Source organism: Pyxicephalus adspersus, chromosome 1, assembly GCF_032062135.1.
Source record: "Pyxicephalus adspersus chromosome 1, UCB_Pads_2.0, whole genome shotgun sequence".
In the NCBI taxonomy this organism is placed as follows: domain Eukaryota; kingdom Metazoa; phylum Chordata; class Amphibia; order Anura; family Pyxicephalidae; genus Pyxicephalus; species Pyxicephalus adspersus.
The window spans coordinates 113,484,858-113,511,617 of record NC_092858.1 but is presented as its reverse complement, the minus strand read 5'-3'; the positions used below and the strand labels follow the sequence as shown (position 1 = coordinate 113,511,617).

Genomic DNA, 26,760 nt, shown 5'->3' with positions numbered 1-26,760 from the left:
GCCCCCTATTCTCGATCGCCTAGGCAGTCCAGAATGAATAGGAGCGCAAAGCCTCCCAGGATACCTACGTCAGGCATCCAAGGAGGCTCTTGGGAGCTCCTTCTGCATATGCCTGAGCATCTCAAGCATGCGCAGAAGAAGCTCTTTTGCGCAAAAAGAAAAATTTGACGATCTCACGCAGCCCAAAAAAGTGTTAGGAAGCAGCTAGTGACCTGGATGCTAGGGATTCATGAGAACTTTGGCAGCCTCAACTATATAAAGGCTAGGGGGGTACCTAATCTTATTAATTTATCTATTAAACTGAAGAAATAAATTAAAGCATATAAAAGCCATAACAGTAAATTTATCTTATATGTATTTATTAAAGCTCTCCAAGGCTGGAGAGGATGCATTTCATCAGTGAAGCTGGGTGATCCAGCAAACGTGGAATGGATTTCTTAAAAGTTACTTGCTAGCAAATTATTTGAATCCTGGACCAGATCCATTTCAGGTTTGCTGGATCAACCAGCTATACTGATGAAAGTGTATCCTCTCCAGCCTTGGAGGGCTTTAATAAATCAGCCCCAATGTGTCAGCCAGCTGCAGTTGCCTGCAGTCAAGTCATGAGATGTTGAAGATACATACACATTACAATTTTTACTGTAAAGGTACTAACTTGTTACTGCTTAATTGTGACTTCTGGTTTGCACTGACTGCAACCTGGTATTATGCTTTTTATGATATGCTCATTTACCCAAATTGTCTCACCTTTACTAACACTTTTCTAAAGTATTCTTGATTGAACTGCCATGTGCAAGTTTCTAAAACAGATATATGTGCTACTGATTTAATATGGATGAGTGAAATTTCAGTAACTGTAAATTTCAGGTAATTGAGGTAAACAAGATTTAGATTTAAGAATATTTTAGCAAAATACACTGAAATCACTAGATATTAAAAACGGGCAATTTGGGTGCTTTTAAGAGTGCCACAGATTTTAAGGCTATGAAGATTTAAATGAGATACTTTTAACTATCCTTTACCTTTCTTGGGTTCTCAAGTATATCCTAAAGTGAACCTTTGATCAGGGTATAGCAAACTAATATTTTATTGACATTCCCTGTCTGAGCTCTGTAGATGCATACACAGTGCAGCACTTCATCCCTAAACTTTACAGTAGAAGCACTGGGGTCCTTGTGGGCAGCTCAGCTCACCCTGCTTTCCCCTCCCAGTGTACTAGCTCTCTATTTATATGGACAGTAAAAATAGTGTTCAACCCTTTTTCAGCTGTACTAAAAATTTGTTTTTTTGTTGTGTTTGCATTTTAGAGCTTTGCCATCACTAGCAATTCTTGCAAGAACTCAGTTGGAACCTATCTTATAAGGCTGGGGTGTCAAACTCAAATACACAGAGAGCCGAAATTAAAAACTTAGACCAAGTTGGGGACCAAACTTGAATTTTTTTGAAAAAATTGAGGAAGTTTACCACTTCATCCATAACTAACAAAAACAAACCCATCTACACCCACTTTAGGGTTGAAAAGACTCATTTCTATCTATGCAGGTTGTCTGTTGTTCATCCTCTCACATCACAAGTTTGTCTGACACTAAATATTACACTATGCAGTCTCTAATGGATTGAAACAAACACAATGCCCCTGGTAGTCAGGCACCATGTGATCATTGCCTAGGCTCTGTGTCACATGATGGGTGTACAGGAATAATGTCTTATGCATTTCATGTATTGGAAATTATGATGTGAGGTAGTAACAGAGACTCATGTGGATCCTGCCATGTGTAAGGAAATGAAAGGAGATTATCTGTGCATGTTTCAGAACACTATGTTAGATCCTCAGCCTAATACTGACTGTAAGCCTTCCCAGCTATGTACTACAATCATAGAAATACAGTTGGGACGATTTAACCCAGTGTTTTCCTGCTGTTGGTACTGCCTGATATAAAAGACTCAAATTAACTGCTGTGCCGCTTTTGCATGCATGCAGAACAACAGTTACATGGTATTACTGTAGGCACCTGTGATGATCTCACATCCTTTTCCATAGACGCAAGTGATGCCGAGACTACAATTCCCGGCATTACTTGCGTCTATGGAACAGTCACTAGAACAAAACAACAATGCGGGGCCACGCATAGGCTGCTGGTCTAAAGACGCCAGTGATGCCAGAAATTGTAGTGGCATCACTTGCTACAAAACGTTGTAGCGGCGGGTGGGCCAGATGTAATTCATTTTAAGAATTCTTTGGGGGGGGGCAAAAAAAAAAAATAAAGGACCTTGAGGGCCAGATTTGGGACAAAGGACAAAGACAGCAACACAAAAACAACAAAAGCTCCTACCCTTCCCCACTCTGTTAAAAATGAAATTTAAAGCTGTAGAAGGAGTTGGGCTTCAAGAGCATATTTATACAGCAGCTGTTTTTCTCTATTTTGAGATACCAACTTTGCCAAACATTGCTGTTTGCAATTTTGAAACTGTCCACCCAGACACACACACCTAAATAAAGACACATACATTGTATAAACAATCTTCTATTGCTGCACTTATTAATACAAATATTCAGCTGTGCTGAACAACAGATGACTGGGTTGTGCCTTCACGTCCTTAATCATTGCGCAATCTTTTAAATCATCAATCTGACATCATTCTTATACAAATATTGTCTGTTGTGCCTAGAACTTATAGCTACATACAGGTATTCAATATTCATCAATATCCAAATTATTGTTAGTGATAATTTCCACTGACAGTAGAATGAACGTACACACAGCACAATTTTGTTCTTTATAGAGCGGAGTAGCACTGAATCTCCTCTTTGTCCTTCCCATTGTAAATCCTTGTTTAGTAATCAATAAATAAACCATACCAATGTACCAGCACAGGAATTTCACCTAAATGTCGAGCAATAAAAATCAAGCAGCTGTATAGCATTATAATTCTTCTGTGTATTTTAGATTACTTAGTTTCAGTTTAAACCAATAAAGCAGTTAGTCCTGCAGACTTTCGGGTGAGAAAGATTTCAGTATGACAATATATCACCATTGGCCACTAGACTACATCTCTGACTCATTTAAGAATCACCGTCTCACTTTAATCCTGTGTGACTGTAATAGTGAGCCACTGTGTACACAAAGCAAACAAGATTATATTAAAATATAAATACACTATGACTATTACTAATAAAACAACTCAAACACTTTATTCACAGCCAGATGGCAAAAAAGAAAAAAAAATTAACTGGAAGATTTTAGAGAAATTGCATAGTAGATACATATTTTTATGGAGATTAACTGTTTTTTTTTTTATAACCTTTGCAGTTACATGCCAACTGGCAAACATTTTTAAAGGTTTTCCATACATTGACATGCTTACTTTTCCTTAGAATCCTATAGCCAGTGGTGGCACAGTACATGTTTATCTGATTTTTGAAGGTTAAGCAGACCTAAAAATAGGTTGATTAGTCCTCCTCCCTGGTCCAAGCTAGAAATAGGAGTTTATTCATAAAATACTTAACAGTTTTGTGTGGTGTGACCACTCCGACATCTCTCCAATTTTCACATGTCGGCCATGTCTAAAACAATAACTGTTTAACTGAATTTAGACAGCTCGGATTTTATGAACTTTAGACTACAGTTGTTTTTAACACTACAGCATACTCTTATGCTTTGAGATCTAATATATCATTTTAAAGTAGATAAATATGCTTTATAAGTATTTTATTAAAGCATAACAACATCACAAAATATTTTGTCATGATAACTCATATAGTAGACCTTAAAAAAGTCACAAATTAGAATTTACACTCCTAACATTCGAAAAGGTTGATTTTAGGAAAAATAAAATAGTAAGATTTTGCTTAAAGCTATGTAAATCAGAGAATATTAGAGACAAAGCAAATGTTTAATAGCTGCTGTCCTACCTAGTAAGCCGATCAAAGTCCAGTAGTAATCCTGAGTACAATATGCGAGTGTGATGTGCTGCTTTGGTATGAGAGGAAGCTGTGATACCTGTCTGTACCTGAACACATAGATGGAGGGAGGGAGGGAGCACCAGTATTAGAGGGTTGGGCTTGATATGAACAGAGTATGTTGTAATCACAGAACTGCAAACACAAAAGTAATAAAAACTGACACAGGCAGTACCAGGACAGTGTAAAAATTAATAGAGATAAAATAATATTGCTGCAATCTAATCTTCCAAAGGGAACAAGTGAGACTTGGGTAGATTTTCTAATCTACCTAAGGCTACATACACACGTCAGACGATTCTCGTCCCATAATCACCCCAGGGCTAGTAGCGGAAGAGAATCTGGCATGCGTACGGCGCTGGTCCAACAGATCCACAAACGATGAACAAACGGAACACAAGTGAAGGGGAGATAGCGCAGCAGGGTGCTGCTTCGTCGTTTTAGCCCCCCCCTCTCCATAGAGCAGAAGGATGCTGTATGTAGAGCGCCCGTTTAGGCATCTTTCAGACTTTTGTCTTTGGAAAGGATCATGAAAGATCCTTTCCAACAACAATTATTGAACGTGTGTATGCAGCCCAACTGTCCCTGTACACATCAGCTAACTCCTTGGGAAAGGGACAGTTATGCCTTTATCAGTCTAGTTGCAGAACTTCTTCCTTGCTTAGATACCTAAAGCTTATCTAAACCTCCAAGTTGTCAATCAAACATTAGCTTTTTCATACCTTCTTTAAACTGCTTTAATTTACCGATCATCAAAAATGCTTTTTAAATCCTGAATGAGCAGTCAGACCATTGACCATCAATTTGATAAAGAATGTCTCTTACAGGTATTGATGTGAAGCTGTATACACTGCCCAGCATTCACACTGACCATGTAATGTAATACCATAGAAATAAAAACAACATGAAAACAACATAAATGCATCTAGGAATTGGCAAGATGGGGGTGGAAGAGCTCAGAGGAGAGCAATGAAAGAGGGGTATGTGGTATGTGGCAGAGGTGAACAGTTTAAGAGGAATGTTGGAGGCAGAGGTGATCAATGTAAAAGGAGTGCAAGTGGTTGAGGGGATCAATCTAACAAGGTTGTTGGGGGGGCTTAGAGTACAAAGCAAAAAAGGTGGGTGGCAAAGTTGAGCAGTGTAAAAGAGGTGATTGGGTGGGTGCAAATGTGATTGGCGTAAGATCAGTGAATTGGGACAAAGTCAAGCAACGCATTTCCATCAATAATACTATCAATAATACTAATGTACCCCACAATTTACATTCATTGTAAACAGTGCTAACATGCTTCCAAAGGAGAGTAGGAGCAGGTACTGGACACTATCTGACCTATCACCACTGCAGACTGTCATGTCATTACCTTTTAATATTAGTATTGAAAAGCTCTAAATTTACTAAAATATCAGTGTTATGTATTTTCAGTGCCTTAGTGGCCAAGACAACTTTATGAAATGATCACCCATGCCTGCATATAAATTTAAAGCTGCAGATACAACACAAATTGGTGCAGCTCTGTAATCCTTAATACATACTTACATTCATTTTTAATGCCACCAGTTTAGGTGGGTGAATTTGTGTCAGGCCCCCTGCAGTCCCTGTATAGCAGGAAGGTCCTGTACAAGGAGCAAATGTACTTAGTTAATGTATTTGCCGACAAGAAGTATGCTGATAGAAAGCTCATCACTGTGCTGCTTTTTCTTTCACTGTCCAATCACAAATTAAATGACCTGGGCTCAGTACAAGAGAAACTAAGGATGTATAAAGTTAAAAAAAAAATATTTAAATAACAGCTGGGGAAATCTCTTAATTAGGCTGAATATTGCAGCATATTTTGGTTTTGTTCGTGAATTTTGATATTGTGTAAGCCAGCCCTAAAGGATCCATCTTTGCATTCAAAATTCATGTTATTTAGCAACAGGCCTATTTTATACCTCCGTTACCTGCAACCTTACCTTGCTTTCAATGACTTTTAGCATCCATGTGATATTACAAAGCCAATCAACCTTTCTGTCAATGGTGACCATTGTCAAAATGACAAAATAGTGAATTAGAAAATTAAAAAACACAAGTAAGGTTTTTGATGTGGAATGAAACAGGCAAACTTTTTAATTATTATTTTTACACTCTTGGCTCCATTGCATGCAAGGGACATTGTTGCTGTCGCAGCACTGAAGGAGGGTACTTTGGCAGGTAGGGCAGCCATTATGTACAATTTCATTTTTTTATCTTATTTATTTATTTTATTTATACTTGCATATAAGGCAAAACCTGTAGAGTTAAATGGGTTATTTGAGCTCAAAGAAAGCAAAAGCTAAGCTTTAAAACAATTATTAATTTAAAAAAATGTATTCATTATTGACAGCTGTTTATGAAAGAAAATGCTGTACCTTTATTATATTATCCCCCACCCCCCCATCATTCCTTCTTATCTGCAGATAGCTGCTATTTATTTAGGACATGTAGTTACCTGGAAGCTCTTGAACCCTCCTCCTTGCACATTCCACACTGTGCATTCCCTCTCACTAACTTCCATGTGTAACCCTAAAGCATCTGTACATGTCCTTACAGCAATGGAAAAACAGTGGGTGAAGGGAGGAACCAGTAAACTGTTGATTTTTCAGATAGAAGTCTCCTTACACCCACTATTAGGCGGCAGTACTGGCATTGCTTGTCTTTCAGGAAATAGGGTGTCAACAGAGAAAAAAGTATAAATGGAGCTAACACATGGCCAAAATATAACCGGAACAGACACATCATGCCATTCCAAAAATGGTTTGCTGCATAAATAAAATTTGACATGCTAACCTGATTTCATACTAAAACATGCCATATTTTAAACACACCTTAAAGTCATTAAAAATGTACTACCAAGGTGATTAAACAGTATTTTTCACTGCTTTACTGTATTACAGTTTTACAGAGCTGGCTCTTATCAGTCACACAAAACACCTAAGACAACCCACCTAGGCAATTTACAAAGTTCAAAGAGAGATGCTAAAACATAACAAAATTGATACAGGTTCACATTTTAAAATCTACAACAAAACCAAGCAGATACTTACCTTAAAGTGTCTTTAAATCTTTGTTTGCTGCAACAATGTGGCCTGACTGGTGTTAAGGGACATCTGTCCTGGCTGGACCCCCTCCTCTTGAAAAGGGCTGGGACAATTTAACAATGGGATGCCTTTATCCCTCCAGTTTAACCCTTTGTGTACTTCCTTTGGTTTACAAACTAATCAGGGATTTGCATATGATAGGACAGGATATGTTACCATAATAAAGAAGTAGCAAGATCATTGAATATATCCAAATTCATTGAGATGAAATCTTTAAAAGCAAATGTTGAACTTTTTTTTTCTATCCAAAGTGATTATTTTAATCAGTAACAACAGAAATTTTAAATTTGCACAATTTCCCTGAACTTAATCAGGTTGCATATGTAAGGCTCGAAATTAAAATCTATAGTTTAGTAAAGGTTTACATACATACAAAAAAAAAAAAAAAAAAAAAAAAAATCACACAGGCTCTTTAAAATATTGCTATCTTCTCACTGTGTCAGTTGTGAGGTTCTGTGAGATGCCTATAGAGGAGACCAGAAAATAGAATCCTTTAGACTGTAGATAAAATAAAAGTGAGTTTAAATACAAATTTAAGACATTAAAACTTTCAGTAGTTTTACAATTTAATGCAAAAAAACAACATACAATATTTTATTACGATACATTAAGTGAATATTTTAAGAAAATTATCAATAAAAATCCATAACATTGAATAAAATAAATAAACCAAAAGAAAGCTTTTAAAATAAAATCATAAATCTTAGTAAATTGACCCAATAAATTTCACAATAGTATTTTATTACTTACATAAAAGCAAGGTTTATATTTGGTGCGTTGGTAAAAATATTATTATTATTATTGTTAATAAACAGGATTTATATAGCGCCAACATATTACGCAGCACTGTATATTACTACACATTTAGAGAGTTGTCAAAGTGATGAGTAGAAATACATTTTCCGAAAGAAAAATACATAATAAAGAGAATAAAAAGATGTAATTTTAGCATGCAGGCACTAGGAATTAGAAATTATAGACTGTCGTTACTTATATATATTATTCATACTAGAATATTCTGCTGTTCTTATATGGAAAGTAATGGGTTATCAGCACTTTTATAATACAAAGGTGTTGCCAGTAGAAATGTTTTCTTTAACACAAAAAACTTGTGATGTGAGAATGTGGAGGAGGGGGTGAGGTTTTAGAAGGTCTAGATTAGTGCTCCTCCCCAAAAGTCAACATGACACCCAGCTGGAAGCAACAGATTGTAAAGTGACAGACAGCTGTATTGTGCATGGGAAAGATCTGGCTGAATAGGAATGTATTTTCAGTAATCAGTATTACAGTTAAGTATACTAGTTAAGTTTCATTCAAAGTTTACAAATTCTGCATTTCTTTTAATGTTACTTTTTTTTAACAATTCTGCGCTAAAATTAGCATTGTTTCTGTAACAGTTCTAAATATCAATTTGGTGTAAAATTAAAAATTATTTTAAAAGCAATGTAAACATGCTTTTTTTCCCCCAGAGAGCAGGATACTTTAAAAATAACAGCTAGTTGTGACTTGTGGCTTTTGATGCCCAGAAGTAATCAATGCTAAAGAGTCTTTCAGCTTCAGCACCCAAGGTAGCCAATTACACTTTCTATATTGTATTGACCTATATCACATAGAGTGGTTAAAACCCCACATCAGTTAGTTATTGTTATGTGTCCCATCAAGGATAAGTGCCTTCACCTTTATTTGAATACACAACAGGAAGTGGAAGTAAATCTCTCCAAACAAGGAAAACCCCAGTCTTAGGTAGCTGTCACTGGACTTGTAACGATTTCATGTTTTATTTTCTATCCTTTACCCTCATGTTTTGTCATGTTATATTAATGACTAGGACAATATTCTTTGACCAGTGGGGAAGCAAACAGCAATAAAACTCTGGCAGAGATTCTAACCCTGACCTGGCTTTTTGAAAATGGAATAGACTGGCTCTAGATACACTTTAAGGGCTACTCTTGGGAGGTATTCAGTGCTTATGAAAAAGTTCATTATAGCTTGCAGATCACTTTCAACTTGTTTAAAATCCCCCCATGACCAGGGTAAATCTTTTTTTTAAATGATTAGAGAGAAAGAATTTGTTAACTCAACAAGCACCGCTTCATTCAGATATGTCTCATAAGTAACAGCAGAAACAAAGCTGAAATTTAATGACATTTTCAAGTTTCCAGTTTTCTGAACTACTGGTTCATTTTGATCATCTTAGACGCAGGACAATTGATTTTTACAATGATATCAACTGTTAACATCCCTTTGCTTTTCTACTATTTTAACCAAGGAAATATCAGAGCATTAACACAGTAAAGGAATGGAAACAAATAAATAAAAATAAATTTGTTGTTTTTCCAAATAAAAGGTGAAATATATGCAGCAAAATCCATACATGAGTTACATGCCAAATGTCTCCAATGCCCCTGAACAGAACTGTTAGGTGGGTCAGGATGAGGTATCATAACATAACAAAACAAAAAAATAAATAAATAAATAAAGGAATTCATTTGAATCAGGTTTTAGCCCATTAGCATCACAATGTTTCCACAAAGGCTTCCTGACACTGCCCCATTAATTTTGGTGACAATGCTATGTTTAACTAAAACTTTAAAAATGCAGTTTCCTCACTGAAATTTCATTTACAGAAAAACTTGCTTTCTCAACCCTTTACTTGTCTAGAGATATTTCCATAAGCCCCTTTGACACCCCTGGCAATTTCAGTAACAATACAATGCTAATGGGGTTTTGGAATTAGTTCAAAATTAACTTGGGACCAATGGGTTCCCCTAGCGCCTCTCGTCCACAAATTTTGATAAAAGTGCCATGTTCAAGAGCTTTGTACCTAAGTTGGAAAGGGAAGATGTATTTTTGGGCAAATACATATATCCCATCACTGGAATGGTCAAGGCAGTTGGAGAAAACAATGAGACACACAGCATTTAAAGTGTTGAAGAATGGTTATAGGGGTGAATGATGCCAAGGCACTTGAAAATATTTTTTATGGACAAATTTAAACATTGTTATATCCACCCAATGGACTATATCAGCAATAGTAGACAAAGTGCTTCTAATTTAAAGCAGTTTGAAAAGGAGCATCCTAAAAAGAATGATAGAGTGAAGATTGACCCATAAGAGCAGCGAGGAAACCGGATTGGTAATTGAAAAAACAGATTGTCTGTGTATGCTGCCACTTTCTGGTGGGCCCCTCCAATGTTCACACCCCTAACATCTAGTTTAATGTCAAAAGAGCACAGCAGGGCTCAAACATGGCTATAAATATTAAAGAAAGAGAGCTCTCCTGAGAGCTACGGTAAATTAGAAGCTGCAAAAGTCTAAAAGAGGCCACCTCATTTCCCAACTGGAGGACATCCAGCATCATCTAGCCCTTTCCTGGGAGCTCACAGTGTTGAGACCCCATAGAGATGGAAAAAAAAAATGCACCCTAATGGGGGCCCAGGTATTTATGTCTTCCTTTAGCATGTGTCCAGCTTGAATTAACATGCTGCAGAGGGAATTTTCTCACCCAGAGCTCTGTACACAGTGCTTACTGGAGGAAGAAATATTGATGTGCTGCTGTTCATCACTGTGGAGCCAGTTGGGGGAGCTGTAAGCAGAATATGGTTGTCATGTTTACCTATCACTCTTATTAAAATGACTGTTTATTGGAGCAAAGAGTTTTTTAAATGTGTGCATAAAAAGATGTATGCTGCTTTTACAGTAAGGTAGGATTAATCTGTAGGATAGTACCTTGAGGTTCTAAAACAATTATTAAATAAAGTTACATTGTATTTTAAATTCTGTAAAACTGTAAATGTTTTTACTAATCAGAAAATTAAAGAGTACCTAAACTCAGAATTTTCACTTTACATAAAAGGGTAGACAACCCTTTTATTTAAAGTAAAATTTGTTTTGTTAGTTTGTTAGTGTTTTTTAAATGCAACATTTTTAAAAAAAGGGTGCAGCACCACCCCCTTAATTCTCGATCGCCTAAGCCAGGGGTCAGCAAATGTTTTGGACTACTAGGCCATTTTAGGAGGCCAAGAAGGCACACTAGGCCAGAAGAAACAAGGTGTCCAAGGAAAGGTTTTTTCCAACCGTGACCGCAAGCGAGCAGCCTCAGTCTTCTGCTCATGTGCAGTGTAGTCTCTGTACATGTGCACGTGTTTGGCATGGAAATGCCCCTTAAGATTCGACCGCTTGAAAGTGCCGTTGGTGTCGATGCACACTAAACACAGGGCTTTGTTGCCGCGGCGTTAGGCCGGACTGGAATACTGGCTAGGTCCTATCCAGGGCCGGAGTTTGCCTACCTCTGGCCTAGGCGATCAAGAATAGATGTGAGCCCAGAGCCTCCCGGGACACACCTTTAATGCATCTCGGAAAACTCTTGGATGCTCCTTCCGCGCATGCCCGAGATGCTTGAGACGCAGAGAAAGGAGCCCTTTGATCAATAGGGAAAAAAAATGCTGATCTCAAGCAAGCGTAGTGGGATCGGCAAGTTTTTTCCCAATCTACATCACCCAATCTCGTGCCTGTGCAGTGCGAGATTGGGTGAAGCTAGAAGAAGAACACAGAAGAAGAAGAGATGTCGGGGCCTGGTGCTCCCCCTGCGCCGGGCTTAAGACGGATACAGGACGACGCGGGACCCGATGGAAGAAACCTCCCGACGAATAGACTGCTCAGCGGGATTAAAGGTATGTGTGATTTTATTGTTTTGGGTTTACTGCTGCTTTAAGTATGCATTTGGATCCAAATATTTATGTCCTGTGTAGACACTTCTGGAGCCTCCTAGGGTGAACAGTATAGATTTTCAACCAAGATTGTTTAGCCACAGAAGTGTTTGCACGGAATTTTCCAGAATTGTATGGCAGTTATGTCTAAAGATGCTTTCATAACTTTTAAAATACATTTAGATGTCTGCCACTGACCTATGGAAAACATATGCTCTAAACCAGTGGTCGCCAACCTTTTCAGACCCACAGACCACTAAATTTACCGGCTCTGGACTACACATGCACAGGGAGCCAGGTGTTACTTAAAGGGGAAGAAACTTCCAGCATAGTGATGTCATGATGCCAGAACCTGCCCACTTCCCTGAGCTTATGATCCGTACAGGATCATAGTTTGTTGCTCTGGCCGATGTGCCCTCCCAGTGGGGTCCTTCCCCTGATCCCGCTCAGGGGCGCACCAGCCAGAGCCACAGACCATCAAAATTTTCTTGGTTGGCGACCGCTGCTCTAAACAACTTGTTAATTCACTGGCAGTACACTCAGAATTATCCTTCTGCTTTTCTCTTCTTTCCCCATGTCTCATCGCCTTGGTAGCCATGTGTGAGCATCATAAAGTGAACTTCTTTCTATAATAAAGATCATCAGACAGGTTGTACCTATAAGAAAAGTATAGACGTCTGTTGCTCCTGCCACTAAATACAAACGTTCTGAAAAAAAAAAAAAGAAAAAACAAAAAAGACATTTCTGAAGGCAAACGAACACTAAGTAGTTGTCATTGTTCCTAATTAGCATGGGAGAGTGGATGGAGGAATGTTCCTAGGCAGGCTTTGTTGCATGCAGTATGCCCTAATAAGTGTTCTGTTCATATGCCATAATGAGCTTTTCCAGGACTCAATGAATGCTAAGTGTGGGCCGAAACAGAAAGGCTGGTGAGGTGCTGTAAAGGCTAGTTGGTGCTGGATGCCCCCAGCTGACTGTCTAGGTCACATAGTGCTGTGTGCAGTCCAATCCGAATAAGCAATTTTAGTATAGGAGAGGGTCATGTAAGATGGCGTTGGAGCTCAGCTTTGGACTATAACTAAAGACAAATGCGTTCCCCTTATATGTCTTTAACCCCGCTCTCATTGGATATCAGGAAAGATAAATGCAAAAAGTGTTATTTTGGCGGCAGTCTCTTGGGGCCTAGAGGGGTTTTGATGTTTTGTGTAAGCATATTACACAAAGTATGGGAATGATAAAACTTTACCACTTTGAGGATCAGTTGTTTTTTGGTGTCTACGGCTACTAGAAACAAAGTGTACAGCAATGTCAGGAAACTGACTCACATGGAGTGCCCCCTTAGCCCACTTTTCTTTCGATATTAAATCCTTACATTGCTTGCACATACAGTTTTTTTGATTTGGTGATCTTGTAATGCATAAGCCAATCTGTGTTTTTACATACACTCATTACAATGTTCCATGTACAGCACCAAAGACTGAAATGCATCAACTCCTTGCCCTTTAAACATTTGTGGAAACAGATGGCATTCTCCAGCTCACTGTAATAAATAGCCCATAGATATAGAGAGGAAATAAACTCAAAAAGTTAAGATGTTATGTTTTAGAGAACGTTAAAAATGCCAACTGTGTCTAAGCAGTGCTCTGTAATGTACTTTTTGTTTGGAATTTCATCAAAACTTTAAATAAATCTCACACTGTATATGGGTAGTATGTGACTGATGGCACTGTGCCTTGGACTGCTAGAAATGTTACTACGGTGCTGCTCACTGATCTTCCTGGAGGCTATGGCATGAGAAAGGAAAATCTGGAAACTAACAAGTTGCTACCTTCACAAAGAACCGAAACAGGGGGCCCCAGATATTTGGTAAAAATTCTCTAGTAAGTGGGTTCTAATTCAGCAGTCTCCAACCTTTTTTACACTACAGACTAATTGCATACAAGACAATCTTTCCACATATCGGGAGTGGAGAGGAAGCATCTATCCTCAATGGCTCCAGTTTTTGCTTGTGACAGGGGGATCTATGTCTGCTCTCCTATCATTTTGTTTAGCCAATCACAAAAGTCAGCTTACATGATTGGCTAAATGAAACAATGAAGGCTGAAGCCATTGAGTATAACTGCAGTCTTGTTTAGCACAACCTAGAGCATGATACCGGTACGCAGCCAAGTGTTGGACCCATGTACTTATTCACTTACTGAAAAGTTGCACAGTTTAAAAAACACTTATTACATTCTTATCTTCAGTCTTCATCAAAACCCAGGATGGATTGGTAGACAGAAAATGTTGGGCACTGGAGCCTAGGCAAGAAAAATAGGGGTGGACTGACAAGCATTTTGGACAAGTCCAGTCCTATACACTTAATTACAAAGTGTACAGATACTTCAGGGGTTAGTTGATACACTACAATAATAATATGGTGTGGTGTCTAGCAATACAAAACTGCTTGGAAGAGTCAAAAGCTCTAAAACGTTTGATTTTTTTTTTTTAAAAGATATTTACTATTATTGGTGTAAACCAGTCTATGCTGTTGTGCTGGGATGAACAAGATAAAAAGGTAAAAGTGGTACAGCAATAAATATTTTAAAAGAAAGTATTCACATAAAAATTAGATTTTTTTTATGAAAAGAATTGTATTTATTAAAATATTTTATGGCTGTAGCCATGTAATCATTGCTTTATGCACAGGTTGCCAAATTAGGTCCGTCCCCATAAATATGGGCATTATAACAGAACAGTAAGTATACTAATGTGTAAAGTGTGTATAACAAATCTAAATGTAGCTTACATATTTTCTTCCAGGAACAAAAGCTTTGAATTCTAGTGGTAAACATGTTTACAGTCTGTATTATGTTAATGATTGATAAATATTGACATGCCAACAGTGCAAGCAAAAGATGGTAAAATGTTTTCAGAGACTTAACAAAATTAGATATTCTTTGGTGAGGAGTAGTTGCCATTGTAAACACATGGAAATTTTTCTCCATGGAATGTTTTGGTCAGATTCACTGGTCAGAAAGGATAGAGAAAAAAAAATGGATTAAACAAAACTGATGGAAAAATAGAAAAGGAATTAGGGGAAAACAGAAGATAAAACAGTCACACAACAGTCAAATGTCTTTAAAACGCTTTTCCCAAATACGCAATATCAAAAACACAACTCCTGTGTTTTTTAACTCGACTTATTCAGAGCCACTTGTTTCCTTGTTTCACAAGCCACAAGTGAGCAGTTGAAGCTTACCGTATTTGCTTCGATTTTGTATTTTTTTAAGCAATCTTTTTTTTTTAAATCCAAGTAAAGTTACAGAAATATTCGGACTAATCTCTCTGGCAAAACAATCATGTCACAATATAGGACAATAATTTTCTTCCTCATTTTGGAGTTTGAAGTAAACATCATGATGTTCCTGGCCTGAATGATACAGGTGTTTAAAAAAAAAAAAAAAGCTTGGCGAGTATACAACATAAAAATTGAAAGAAAGCTTAAAGCGAAACAAAACATGTTTTCATTTTATAGTTATTTTGTAGTTTTAAAAATGAGAAAAAGAATGTTTATTTTAAAGAATGTAAATAAACTACATACAAATGTTCATGTTCTGCATAATTGTTTCATTACTCTTGTTGATTATGTCTGGAGTATTCCATTATTCTGAAATCTAAAGCCCTGTAAATGAGTTGTATGTGCAGTAGAACCACAGCATAAAAAAACAAGAGGCTTTTTAAATCACTGCTAACAAATTTCTATCTAGAAAAACATTGGGCAAGTATCATTCTCATTGGAGAGAAGGTGGAAACCACAGCTACTCAGATGAAAGAGAATTTCCCCAGAAACTCATGAATATCCCAAAAGGGCTTGAGAGCAAAGGTAGATACCTTTCAGTCACTATATGTTAGGTATAAAGCAAAATACATCACTAGATCATCATAAACATGATGATCATTTTTGGGGTGATAACTGCTTTGGGAATGAGTGGCTCACATTGAATTATGTGTTTTAAGAAAATTTTTAAAGAATATGCCACCCATCCACTCTGGGTAACAAAGGAAGACAAAGATTCCAAAAAACAAAAGTCTACATCAAGATAACTGAAAAGAAGAAAAAAGTTTTAGAAATGCCTAGTTAACATTAGACCTAAACCTTAAAGGGAGTTGTGGCATGGCTTGAAACAGATAGTTTGTGCAGTCCAGCAAGGGAGTGTGGGCTGAAGTTCCTCTACACCTCTACACTGATCACTTGTTGTTTGCGCATGCCTATTTGTTAATTGTGTGCCTTTTATTTATGTTAGATTTTGACTGCAGACCTTGAAACTTTCAGTCTTGAGGAAAAAAGTAAAGTAACAGAGGGAAACAAAAAGTAGACAAACACTTGATAGTACTTTGTCATTTGGCACTTTTTGAAAATTTTAATAACAAGAATTATTGGTAGGTCATGTATCTAGATCTTTGTTCTCGTGTCAATGAGCAAATGCAGCTTGTCAGGTGGATTCCGCTTAAACTGCATTAAGCTTTACCTTTTCTTGACCCCTTTTAGACCTCCCTATAAGCTACATTGTCCTGTCTTGAGTTGAGTTTGCATTTTTTATTGTCTTAAATGGAGAGAGGAGTTTTAATGCAAACAAAACTAACACTTATTCAGGTTTTTTTCTAATAAACAAGAGTGGATGTGTAGCAGAGGTTAGGGTGTCTATATACTGTAAAAACAAATGTGGAACTTATATGCTATGCTTGCCATTCCTTTAATGAACATTTTAGACTGCACGAGCTGTTACCATGAAGCTGTTATCGGTAAATTATATATAAAAGGTAATTCGAAGAACCTTTGTATATACAAACTGATTTCTAAAAAAAAAAAAAAACACAACATTTGAAATTTTTTTTAGTATTATTTAAATGAAGTGCAATGCACAAAAAGTAAGGTACAGTTTTAGTCGAGATACTTAAGTTTTTTTTTTGTTTTTGTTTTTGGCATTTTGGCAAAGTTTAACACTTTTTACTAACTTTTTTTTGTAAACATACAATTTGAAAAATACAAACAACGTACAACTGCTCTAATGCTGGGCCTACCAGAACAATCAAGTTGCTTGGCTCATTTTGAGCCACAATCCCAGTGGAAGCCAAAACTGAAATCGAATTCCCTACTGCTACTCTTGCTCTGGATCAGTGACTTAAAATTAAAGCCAATGGATCAACTTACCAGGTACACAATGGCAAACTACATATTTCCCAATGACAGGTGTTCTATAAAAATAAAGTATAAGGCAGCATTAAATAAAAACTAAAAATCAAACATTAAGTGGCACTAGGCTTACAGCAGAAAGCATTTGTGATTTAAACACATGCCATTTTTGTTGCTGTAAAATTTTCAGTTGCTTCTTCATGTAAACTAAAAAATAGACAATTTGGCAGAAAATAAACATACAACACAAAGATGGATAAAAAGTTTGGATTGCTTATGTGGTTATATAATAACAGACAAAACTTTCAAAATCACATGTCTGTATGAGAACCATCTGATGACTTTAAAGGTACAGAGTCAAATCCATCCGATGTTCTCTGGAATAGAAAGAAAATAAGAAGTCCTTAAAGCATGTGTAAAAAAGTAAAAATAAAAAATAAATAAATTAGAAGTAATAGAAGAATATATAAAACACACACCTTTCTAGACAGTGACATAAACTTGCGTAATATAGAATGACGATTATTAAATATGAGTTCATCCTCGGCATCCTCCCCCTCCATGATGGCACAGCTGTCAGCTGCTGGTAGCTCTCCATCCTTAGAAGGGGCATTGTTCATCAGCCGTGAATACTTGTATTCCAAGCTAGTTAAAAAAAAAAAAAAAAAAAACCATAAAATTAATTTACATTATTTATTTATAATTGCACAAGCGGTTATTAAAATAATTACGAAAAATAATAATAACTTGTATATTCATTAAAGCTGAACTCCAGTATTTCTGTTCCTAAGTTCTGCCACATCCAAAGCACGGTCCTCTGGCGAGCGGGTGTGAGCTTTGCCAATGTTTCACCATCACATACAGGTCTACCTGTAAGTTCCCTACCCCGTTATTCAGCTTTTACCATCCTTTTTAACATGGAGGAACCCCTTGAAATAACTTTCAGGTCTTCAGGGAACCCCTACTATAATTAGTATATCCACAGCTCACAGTATTAGTGTGGTAGTCCGTGGAAAGAATGCCTCCTACATTGCTGGCCATCGACAAGAATGCTAACCTTACGGAGCCAAAAAGATGAAATTGACCTGAGAGGCTCAAATTGGTTATTGCTCAATGAGCCTCTGGAGAAACCCTAGGTTTCCACAGAACCCCAGTTGAGAAACACTGCTGTAACTGGACATTGAAAGTAAATTCAGTACACTGATGGGGCACTCTGTTCGCTTTCCCTTAAGCTTCTTGCATTGCAGTACACCTGACTGGCTTCTTGTGGTGCTTTTCTTCACCCACTCTAAACTCTGCTTTACAGACTGTATAACAGACTGCAAGAGGTTGATACCAAATTTAGCTAGGTACATACACTGCTTAAAGCATAATGCATAAAGCATAATCAGAAGATCCAGGAAATTTTAACAGGAGGATTCGCAGGGAATCCTCCTGTTTGCGATCCCCAGGGCACTAGTGGTTAATTAAGAATGAAGGTCAATGAATGCAGCCGCCTCCATAGATAAGATGTGTGATCCCCGGCCCTAAAGGTGAATTAACCTCTAGTCCCGGGGATATTCTCAATGAATGTGGCCGCCTCAGGCCGCATTAATGGAGAAGATGTGTGATACCCGGCACTAGAGGTTAATTAATCTCTAGTCCCGGGGATATTCTCAATGAATGAGAATTACCGTAAAAATTAAAAAAAAAATTACCTTATATTTCGGCGTATAAGGCTTTTCCTTCCCTAAAACTGGGGGGGAAAAGTGGGTGCGTCTTATACAGCGAACACAGTTTTTAAAAATAATTAAAATATCATACTCACCCGATACCGCGATCCCGCGATGCTGCGTGCTTCTTCTCTCCTCTCCCCCTGGCTGCAGCGCGTGTCTCCTCCTCCTCCGAGCGAGGATAAGCCGGCACACGTGCCCCCGCGATCCTCCTCCTCCGAGCGAGGAGAAGCCGGCACACGTGCCCGTGCGATCCCGGAAGCACGCTGATCCCTGCCCTAACGGAGTTCCCCCGGCTGAGAACGTACGGTACCTATAAGTACGCACAGTAAGTGGCACAGGGTGATCAGAAGGGGATGAATTGGCACGAGGTGATCAGAAGGGGATGAATTGGCACAGAGTGATCAGAAGGGGAAAAATTGGAACAGGGTGATCAGAAGGGGATGAATTGGCACAGAGTGATCAGAAGGGGATACATTGGCACAGAGTGATCAGAAGGGGATACATTGGCACAGAGTGATCAGAAGGGGATACATTGGCACAGAGTGATCAGAAGGGGATGAATTGTTAAATTTATACAGTTGATATAAAATATTTTACTACAGTATTTGGTTCAGAATCTTTTTTTTCTAGATTTTCCTCCTTTAAAATTGGGTGCGTCTTATATGCCGAAAAATACGGTAATTTCAACCTTGATCGACGAATTTACATCAGAAGTTCTCACTTAAAATTTGGTAAGCGAGAACAGCCAAATTTGCTGCGAGATCGAGTTTTAAAAACTTGCTCATCCCTATTCTTTAAGAACTAGCACTGCTGTGTGAGTGTTCAAGCAGCTGGCAAAGTGCCAGCTACTAGGAGTGGCACAGGATCTCTTGATCTTGAGGCAGGTTTAATTGTTGCCAACATTGGCGATGGCCTTGCATTGATGCATTATTTACCATACTCCTACCATTGACTGGAATCAGCATGGAAAGCTTTAATGGACATTAGGGCTTTCTTAACAGTTTACCAAACTATAATCTATAGAAGTCTTATAACGCTAAAAAAACAAAAAAAAAACAATATTCATACTGTTAAGAATCAGTGCTGTGGTGCGAGTGACCTAGCAGTTGACAAAGTGTCAGGTACTGGGAGCCACTAAAGTGGTACTGATGCATACAACATTGGGCAATACATATAATATATATATATATATATATATATATATATATATATATATATATATATATATATATATATATATATATATACACACATACACAGTTGTGGCTGTGGTGGATCGTGTTGTAGTTCACTGCAATTGGTTTTCTTTAAATGTGTTAACCTGCAATGTGGTCTGGCTCTCCAAGGCTCATAGCAGCAATAAGCAATGTGCCTGGGAGTGGGTTAACCTCTCAGGTTTAAAGTGCAAGTCTGACTGGAGGGGACTAAGTAATCTGTGTATATTGTAACAGTAAGAAGGAACTGTGTAGGCTGTAAGGTACAAAGTGTAGGCTGTTCACTTAGTGTAGGCTGTTCACTTAGGCTGTTCACTTAGTAAATTATTGCTCTACAAAGAAAATTTCACCTAGCTCACTTAGCTTAATAAAAGGAGAAGCTCAGCTAACTTCAGCCATCCAATTCTTTAGAAGCAAACATTATTTTTTTTTTTTGTTACAAAGCCAGAGATTAATTACTTTATGTGGCTGCCCTGCGCTATCACTTTCATCATTATTCAACTAAGAAGACTGGTGACATCCAGTGGTGAAAATTATTAACTGTGCAACAAATATATTGTACATATTGCACCCAGAGCTACTTTTCCAATAATGGTTATCTGGGCGATTTTTAAAAAATATTTTAGTAAATTCATGTTGGGCTTTAATTCACAGAAGAGCTGTTAGACTAGAGCACAGTTTGAGGAACAATAAGCCAAAATGACAGCTACAGGATGGATTGGGGTAATGCTAGGCTGCTTTAAGGTTGATCATAGAGGATAGTGTTACAAGAACACATACAAAATATATCACATTGTGCAGCAGTCTTAGATTTGTAATGTTTAACAAATCTGGACTATAAATTTGTCACATAATGTACAGCTGCCTGTAGCTTATAGTGCTGTATAACAATATATATTTATTTATGTATTATTATTTATATATTTATTTATTAGAAATCACCTGTGTCTTACTAAGAGGTTTGTGTATGTACTCACATATATGAGTGTGGGGGAAAAGAATATTAAAAAAAAAGAAAAGGCTGGCAGAGTCTTACTGAAAAAAGAGAGGTATACCATTACTTTCATCACAATGATAAAACCTTGTTAAACAGAGGGTTTTGATGTGCTTTGCAACCTCAACGTGACCTATTACTTGATACTATTTAAAAGAGTAAGCTTATTTACAATCATTGATTGCCCAAAACAGATTTTAAGCACATTTTGTCAAAGGGTTAATATACCTACTCCCAGTGAATGCTACTCACTCAGGGGAGAAAAAAAAAATACACATAGCCTTGTGGTACACTGTAGTGGGTTGCAGTTCACATATGTTGGGGGTTTATTGAAGTATCATTTATGATTGTGTTACAGTATTAATGGCCCCTAAAAAGCAGATGTCCAACATGAAAAGGAACATATTAGGAAAAATAGTAGATATGATTACTGCAAACTCGTACTTCCGATTCTTCTTCCAAAAGTAACCAGTAAGTGCTGTGAGTATTAGTGCAGAGCAAATGCCACCAGTCACGCCCACTTTCAGCCAGAAATCTTCTGTCTTACAAATACTGATAGATGGTTCTGGAAGCTCCACACCACCAACACACAATTGTGGCATATGCCACAATGCAGTTGTCCTCTGAAAAACAAAGCGTCGTAATGTATAAGCTGTAAATGGTCAATTTAAACAGCATGCAGTTGTAGCATATTTTTCCTACCCTTTCGTTACCATAGTTAGTTGTTTTAGATCAATTTTGCTCCACAGATCTAACAATCTTATGTTCACCTGTGTAGACTTACATTTAAATCTTGTTGGTACAAGATATAATGTACAAGGACCATTATTCACTATAATAAAGTTCAAGATTATGTCTACAATAAATTTAATACCCACAATGGATTGTGTAAATTATTGATATTATGAAGTAAATAAATATGTTGAAAATAAATATATTAAATTTGTGATTGTTCAAATGCATGCTAAGCTTCTATTTCTATGAAAATCTCAAAACACAAGGACTGTTAAACTGTATAAACACTTAAGCATACTTTTATCTGTCATTCCAGTACAAATAAAGGCAGGGGGGCATTTAAAAATGATTACAATCATTGAAGTACAGTTTCCTTCACACAACTGACCCAGGGGTGCTATTTACAGTTCTCAGTAGATCAGTAGCCATTCTCAACTCATGAACAGCAAGTACTGTAGTTTTTTTTTGGATTCAAGAATTGCTTGCAGCAAATTGTCTTTTACTAAATACTTACACAGGAATTAAAACAAAACTTACTTGCAAACTGTAATTTAACTTTCACAAACTAGGGGATGCTCATTGCATATTCAAAGAGGACTTATATAAGCATGTTAAAAATGTATACAAGGAAAAAGTGTATGATGACATATACCTGGATTCCATGCTGGCACACACTTGTGATGATGTGGTAATCTTTGACAGTGCAAAGAGGACAAGCCTGTTTTGTTTCCCACAGAAAATGAAACACACAGCCATCACAAGTTCCCTCCGGGCACTTGCTGTAAGAATAAATTAAGATTATGTCAGATCCATTAGGCATGTCTGTACATTAAGGGCCATTTAATGCATGTGGTGCAACAGAGCACATGTTTTAACAAACCCTAACATGCCAAAAAAGTATATGACCCTTTTTTTTGTTTTTTTTAACACAATGCACTACTCAGTGTTGAAGTGCATTGCAATGCATTACTGCATTACTGCCAATTGTGGTAATGTGCATGTTTCCACAATCAACATAACTAAGCCCTAAATTATACTTCAGAATAAAGTACATTGAGGTTGCCACCAGTATTTGATTAGGAAAGAAGGGCTACAAAAGAATTAGTCCCATGGGATTGTCACCGCCCACCTCAGTTTGGAAGTGTATAGAAAAAGTGTATTTCTATTTCTGTGTTAGTTCCTAACATCTGATATTCCAGTACAAATTATGTGTACTGTACATGAACAGAGCTTGTAGGAACAGGAAGTAGGTAGTGAGCAATTATAAGACCTCATTTTGTTAGCAAGATACTAAAAGCCATGAGAGGTCCTACGTCTGTATGAATAGATGCATAGCCACAGGCAAACTCAGCTGCACTTTACTTTTTTAATGGAAAAGTTCCTTTCTAAAAGGTGATACTGTTAATTTTCTCTAATCGGAATTATTCCTTTAAGAATTTGCTTTGTTCAATTTTAGCTCCATTTTTACTTAAACTGTAAAGAAACATATAAATCATTTCCTACCTTGGCACAGATATATTATGTGTACCAGTAATATGAGGATTACAGCGGAGGCGGATAGTAGTAGACCTTCCAGAAATACAGGACTGTGTAACATCTTTTGACCTGTAAGATTATGAAGAGAATAATTAGGGCATTGTGTGTGGGAAGGAAGGGAATAAATATTCACCAGAGTCTGTGGAATACCTATTGCTTTATCATGAAAGTAGAACCCCCATACACTATAGTTTTTTCTAGAATCCTCCTTTCAAGCTACAATTTGCACACAAAAACTATACATTACATTGCATGACCACAGCTGTAACAAATGACACAATATTATATGCAAATAAAAAAAATTAGGCCAGCATATAGCAGAATTGTTACTATGAAATAATGAATAAATAAGAATAAGAATCCACAAGAAAACCATTGACTATTTTACAAGCTGCCAGGATTATCCAAACAAAGATTCCCCCACACAAAGAGGAAACTAGAAGCTCCGCTTATAGCAATTCCTGTCATTGGAATGGAAGAGGAGGTTTTAATCCTTTTACCACTTTAATAAAAACAAAAGAAGGTTCCACTTTACATCTACAATGATTTTCACCCAAAGATATCTACATTTTATCAAATTTACTTCTGCACTCTACAGAATATTATATGTGACTATTTAATTGTGGATTGCTTACCTGTAATAAAAAATGATATCTTTCCTGGCTACATTTTCTCCAGGAAAAAGATCCACAGGAGAGGAGATTTTATCTAGAGATGTTTCTGTTGTAACACCTAACAACAGATATAAAGAAACATGAAATGTTGAAGATATAAATAAATAAAATAAAAGTGTTTTGATAGTATACCAGTACATTGCACACGCTCCAAGACTAGAGAAGATAAGGCTATCGTGGGTGAACCTGGATGATCTGGCAAATCAGGAATGGATCTGGTCCAGGATTTAAAGCATTTGCCAACTAAGAACAAAGGATTTTAAGAAATCCTTCCCAGGTTTTCTGTATCATCCAGGTTCACCCATATAGTCCACCTTTTCTATTCTTTAATAAATCAGGCCCATTGCATGCAATAGTGTGCTGCAGCTTCATTCCTTTTATTTGAATGGTATTTAAATAAATTTGCTTTGTGGCACTGTTAAAATACTGCAAGCACATATTTTAGTTCCTTGTGGCATGCTGGGCAGACTATTCAAATACATTTACAACCTAATGTAAAGCACGTTATTATAGGTGCATTTAATGCATTACAGTGGACCAAGTTTGTGTGAATGGGCATTTAACCTTAGGCTCCAAGCTCACCTATCAGCTGACCAGCAAGGTTTATTGGTTGTGAGGACATAATTTTCTTGTGGCCAGGGGTATCTGATGGCATAATCATAGACTGGCACACATAGGAAGCAACAGAATGCAACTGCTCTGTATCCGATCCCCAAGTATCAGATACATTTTGCACACATGTAGCCATTTTTTTACCCTGAAAAAAAACCAAAAACAAATATTACATAAATCAAACAAAGTTAATATATGATCGTCCTGTTATGAGTTAAATGTGCATACACATAACAGGACAAACCTCATTTCAACAAAATTTGTAGCATGTCCAAGGAGCAAAACAGTCCAGTAATATCTGTTACATCCACCTGGCAGTGGCATTGTTTGGTTTATTTAACTCTTTGTACAACTATTTAGAAATATTTATGGTGGTGCAGCAGACATAGTAACTGCTATGAGACCCATGACCATGACTAGTAAGTAGGCAGATAAAATAGGGTTATAAGGCTGTTCTATCTGGTAGGGGAGGGGACCTGAATTTGGTATTATTAATATTAAACAGTATTTATATAGTACCAATGTACAAAGCATTGGTCAGACCACATCTGGAATATGCAGTCCAGTTTTGGGCACCATTGTGGAATTGCAGAGTGCAGAGAAAGGCAACTAAACTAATAAAAGTAATAGAGGAGCTCAGCTATGAGGAGAGATTAGCTGAACTGAATCTATTCTCCCTTGAGAAGAGACGTTTAAGGGGGGGATATAATCACCCTGTATAAATATTTAAATGGTCCATATAGAGAACTCTCTTCCTAATTATTCACTTTGAGATCATTACAAAGAACAAGAGGGCACTCTCTGCGTCTGGAGGAAAAGAAGATTAAGCTCCGGATAAGAAAGGGATTCGTTACTGTAAGGTCTGTGAAAATGTGGAATCAGCTCCCTCAGGAAGTAGTTTCAGCAACTACTATAGATTGCTTTGTTTTCTAGAAGCACAGAATATAACTGGGTATTAATGCTTTAAAGTAAAGATAACAGACTGTTGATCCAGGGAACATCCAATTGCCTCATGGAATCAGGAAGGAATTTTTTTCCCCTGTTGAAAAAAATTGTACCCGGGGTTTTTTTTGCCTTCCGCTGTACCAACTATGTCTTATAGGGTTTTATATCTGGGATATGTTTATTTCCCTAGTGGTTGAACTTGATGGACTTATGTCTTTTTTCAACCTAACCTACTATGTAATATATCATGCAGCACTGTAAATTAAAAATGGAATGCAAATGATGGACAGATATAAAATGATGAAACAGGAGAAGACGACCATGCTCTAAAGAGCCTAAAATTCAAGAGGAAGGGGAAGTAGCACACAATAGGAGGGGGTGGGGCATATGGATTGGTTGTGGAGTAGTAAGGGTTTAGGAAACAGAAGAAGACAAATAGGCAAGTTTGAAAAGATGTGTAGGAGCAATAGGATGAGGAAGACCATTCCAGAGAGTCGGGGCAGCTTTAGATAAGTGTGTGACGAGGTTATGAGAGTCATTTGTAGGTCATTGGAGGACTGAAGACAGCGGCTATAGGTTTATTTTACCTGGTCAGAAAGGTAAGTGGGACAGAAGCTGTGGAGGGATTTAAAGGCAAAGCACAGGAGCTTGAATTAGATTCCAAGGTGAAACTGAAGCCAGTGTTGAGAATTGCAAAGAGCAGCAGTGGAAGAGGAGTGGTGGGAAGGGATAAGTCTGGCTGCAAAATTTATGATAGATTGTAGAGGAGAGAGTCGGATTATTGGAATACCAGGAAGGAGGCTGTTACAGTAGTCTATACAAAAATTATAATGAACAAGGAGTTTGGTGGTCTCTGGAGACAGGTAGGTGCAAAATTTGGAGATGTTGTGCAGGTGAAAGTGGCAAGTTTGTTGCAGTTTCACTTTCATGATCAGTTCTATGTATCCTTTACCTTTGACTAGACAGCAAAATCAGAAGCTGCACACTGGTAAGCACAATTGTCATTCTGCTGTCTGATCATGCTCTACTTGTGCTGCTTTTCCCTCCTCTCAGAGCTCCACTGTACAGGCACTGTAAAAGGCCGAAACATGCTTGCATTTAAAAAAATAATTTAAGGCCCACTCACACCATGATGTAACTGCACTGAAATGTGTGTTCACAGAGTCTTAAAAACCACTAGGAAAATAGTTTCTACTATAGTCTACAACACATATTGGTGGGTTTCATTCCATTACAGAATGGCACATAAAACATGGTTTCTGGTTCCTGCATCTTCCAAAGAGCTGTAAGATTGACAACAGAAAAAGACCATGTGATCAATTTAATATGCCATATTTTTAACCTTTTTGTCAGGATATAGGTCTGTGTGTGA

At 37.3% G+C, this 26,760-nt stretch overlaps 2 protein-coding genes across 2 annotated transcripts in view; both read right to left on the bottom strand.

Moving 5' to 3' along the window:
• The window catches only part of INAVA (innate immunity activator), a 17,338-nt gene extending 13,336 nt beyond the window's left edge, over positions 1–4,002 (bottom strand). Inside the window, exon 1 of the mRNA XM_072424274.1 lies at positions 3,914–4,002. The gene's annotated coding sequence lies outside the window, so the exon portion shown is untranslated. The remainder of the gene's footprint in view (positions 1–3,913) is intronic.
• Positions 4,003–14,265: 10,263 nt separating this feature from the next.
• ELAPOR1 (endosome-lysosome associated apoptosis and autophagy regulator 1) overlaps positions 14,266–26,760 on the bottom strand; it is a 57,935-nt gene continuing 45,440 nt past the window's right edge. The window contains exons 16-22 of the mRNA XM_072424264.1: positions 24,414–24,588; positions 23,793–23,889; positions 23,125–23,226; positions 22,274–22,400; positions 21,331–21,509; positions 17,443–17,608; positions 14,266–17,340 (exon numbers count right to left, since the gene is read on the bottom strand). Coding sequence (XP_072280365.1) covers positions 17,275–17,340; positions 17,443–17,608; positions 21,331–21,509; positions 22,274–22,400; positions 23,125–23,226; positions 23,793–23,889; positions 24,414–24,588 — 912 coding nt within the window. The 3' untranslated portion in view covers positions 14,266–17,274. The remainder of the gene's footprint in view (positions 17,341–17,442; positions 17,609–21,330; positions 21,510–22,273; positions 22,401–23,124; positions 23,227–23,792; positions 23,890–24,413; positions 24,589–26,760) is intronic.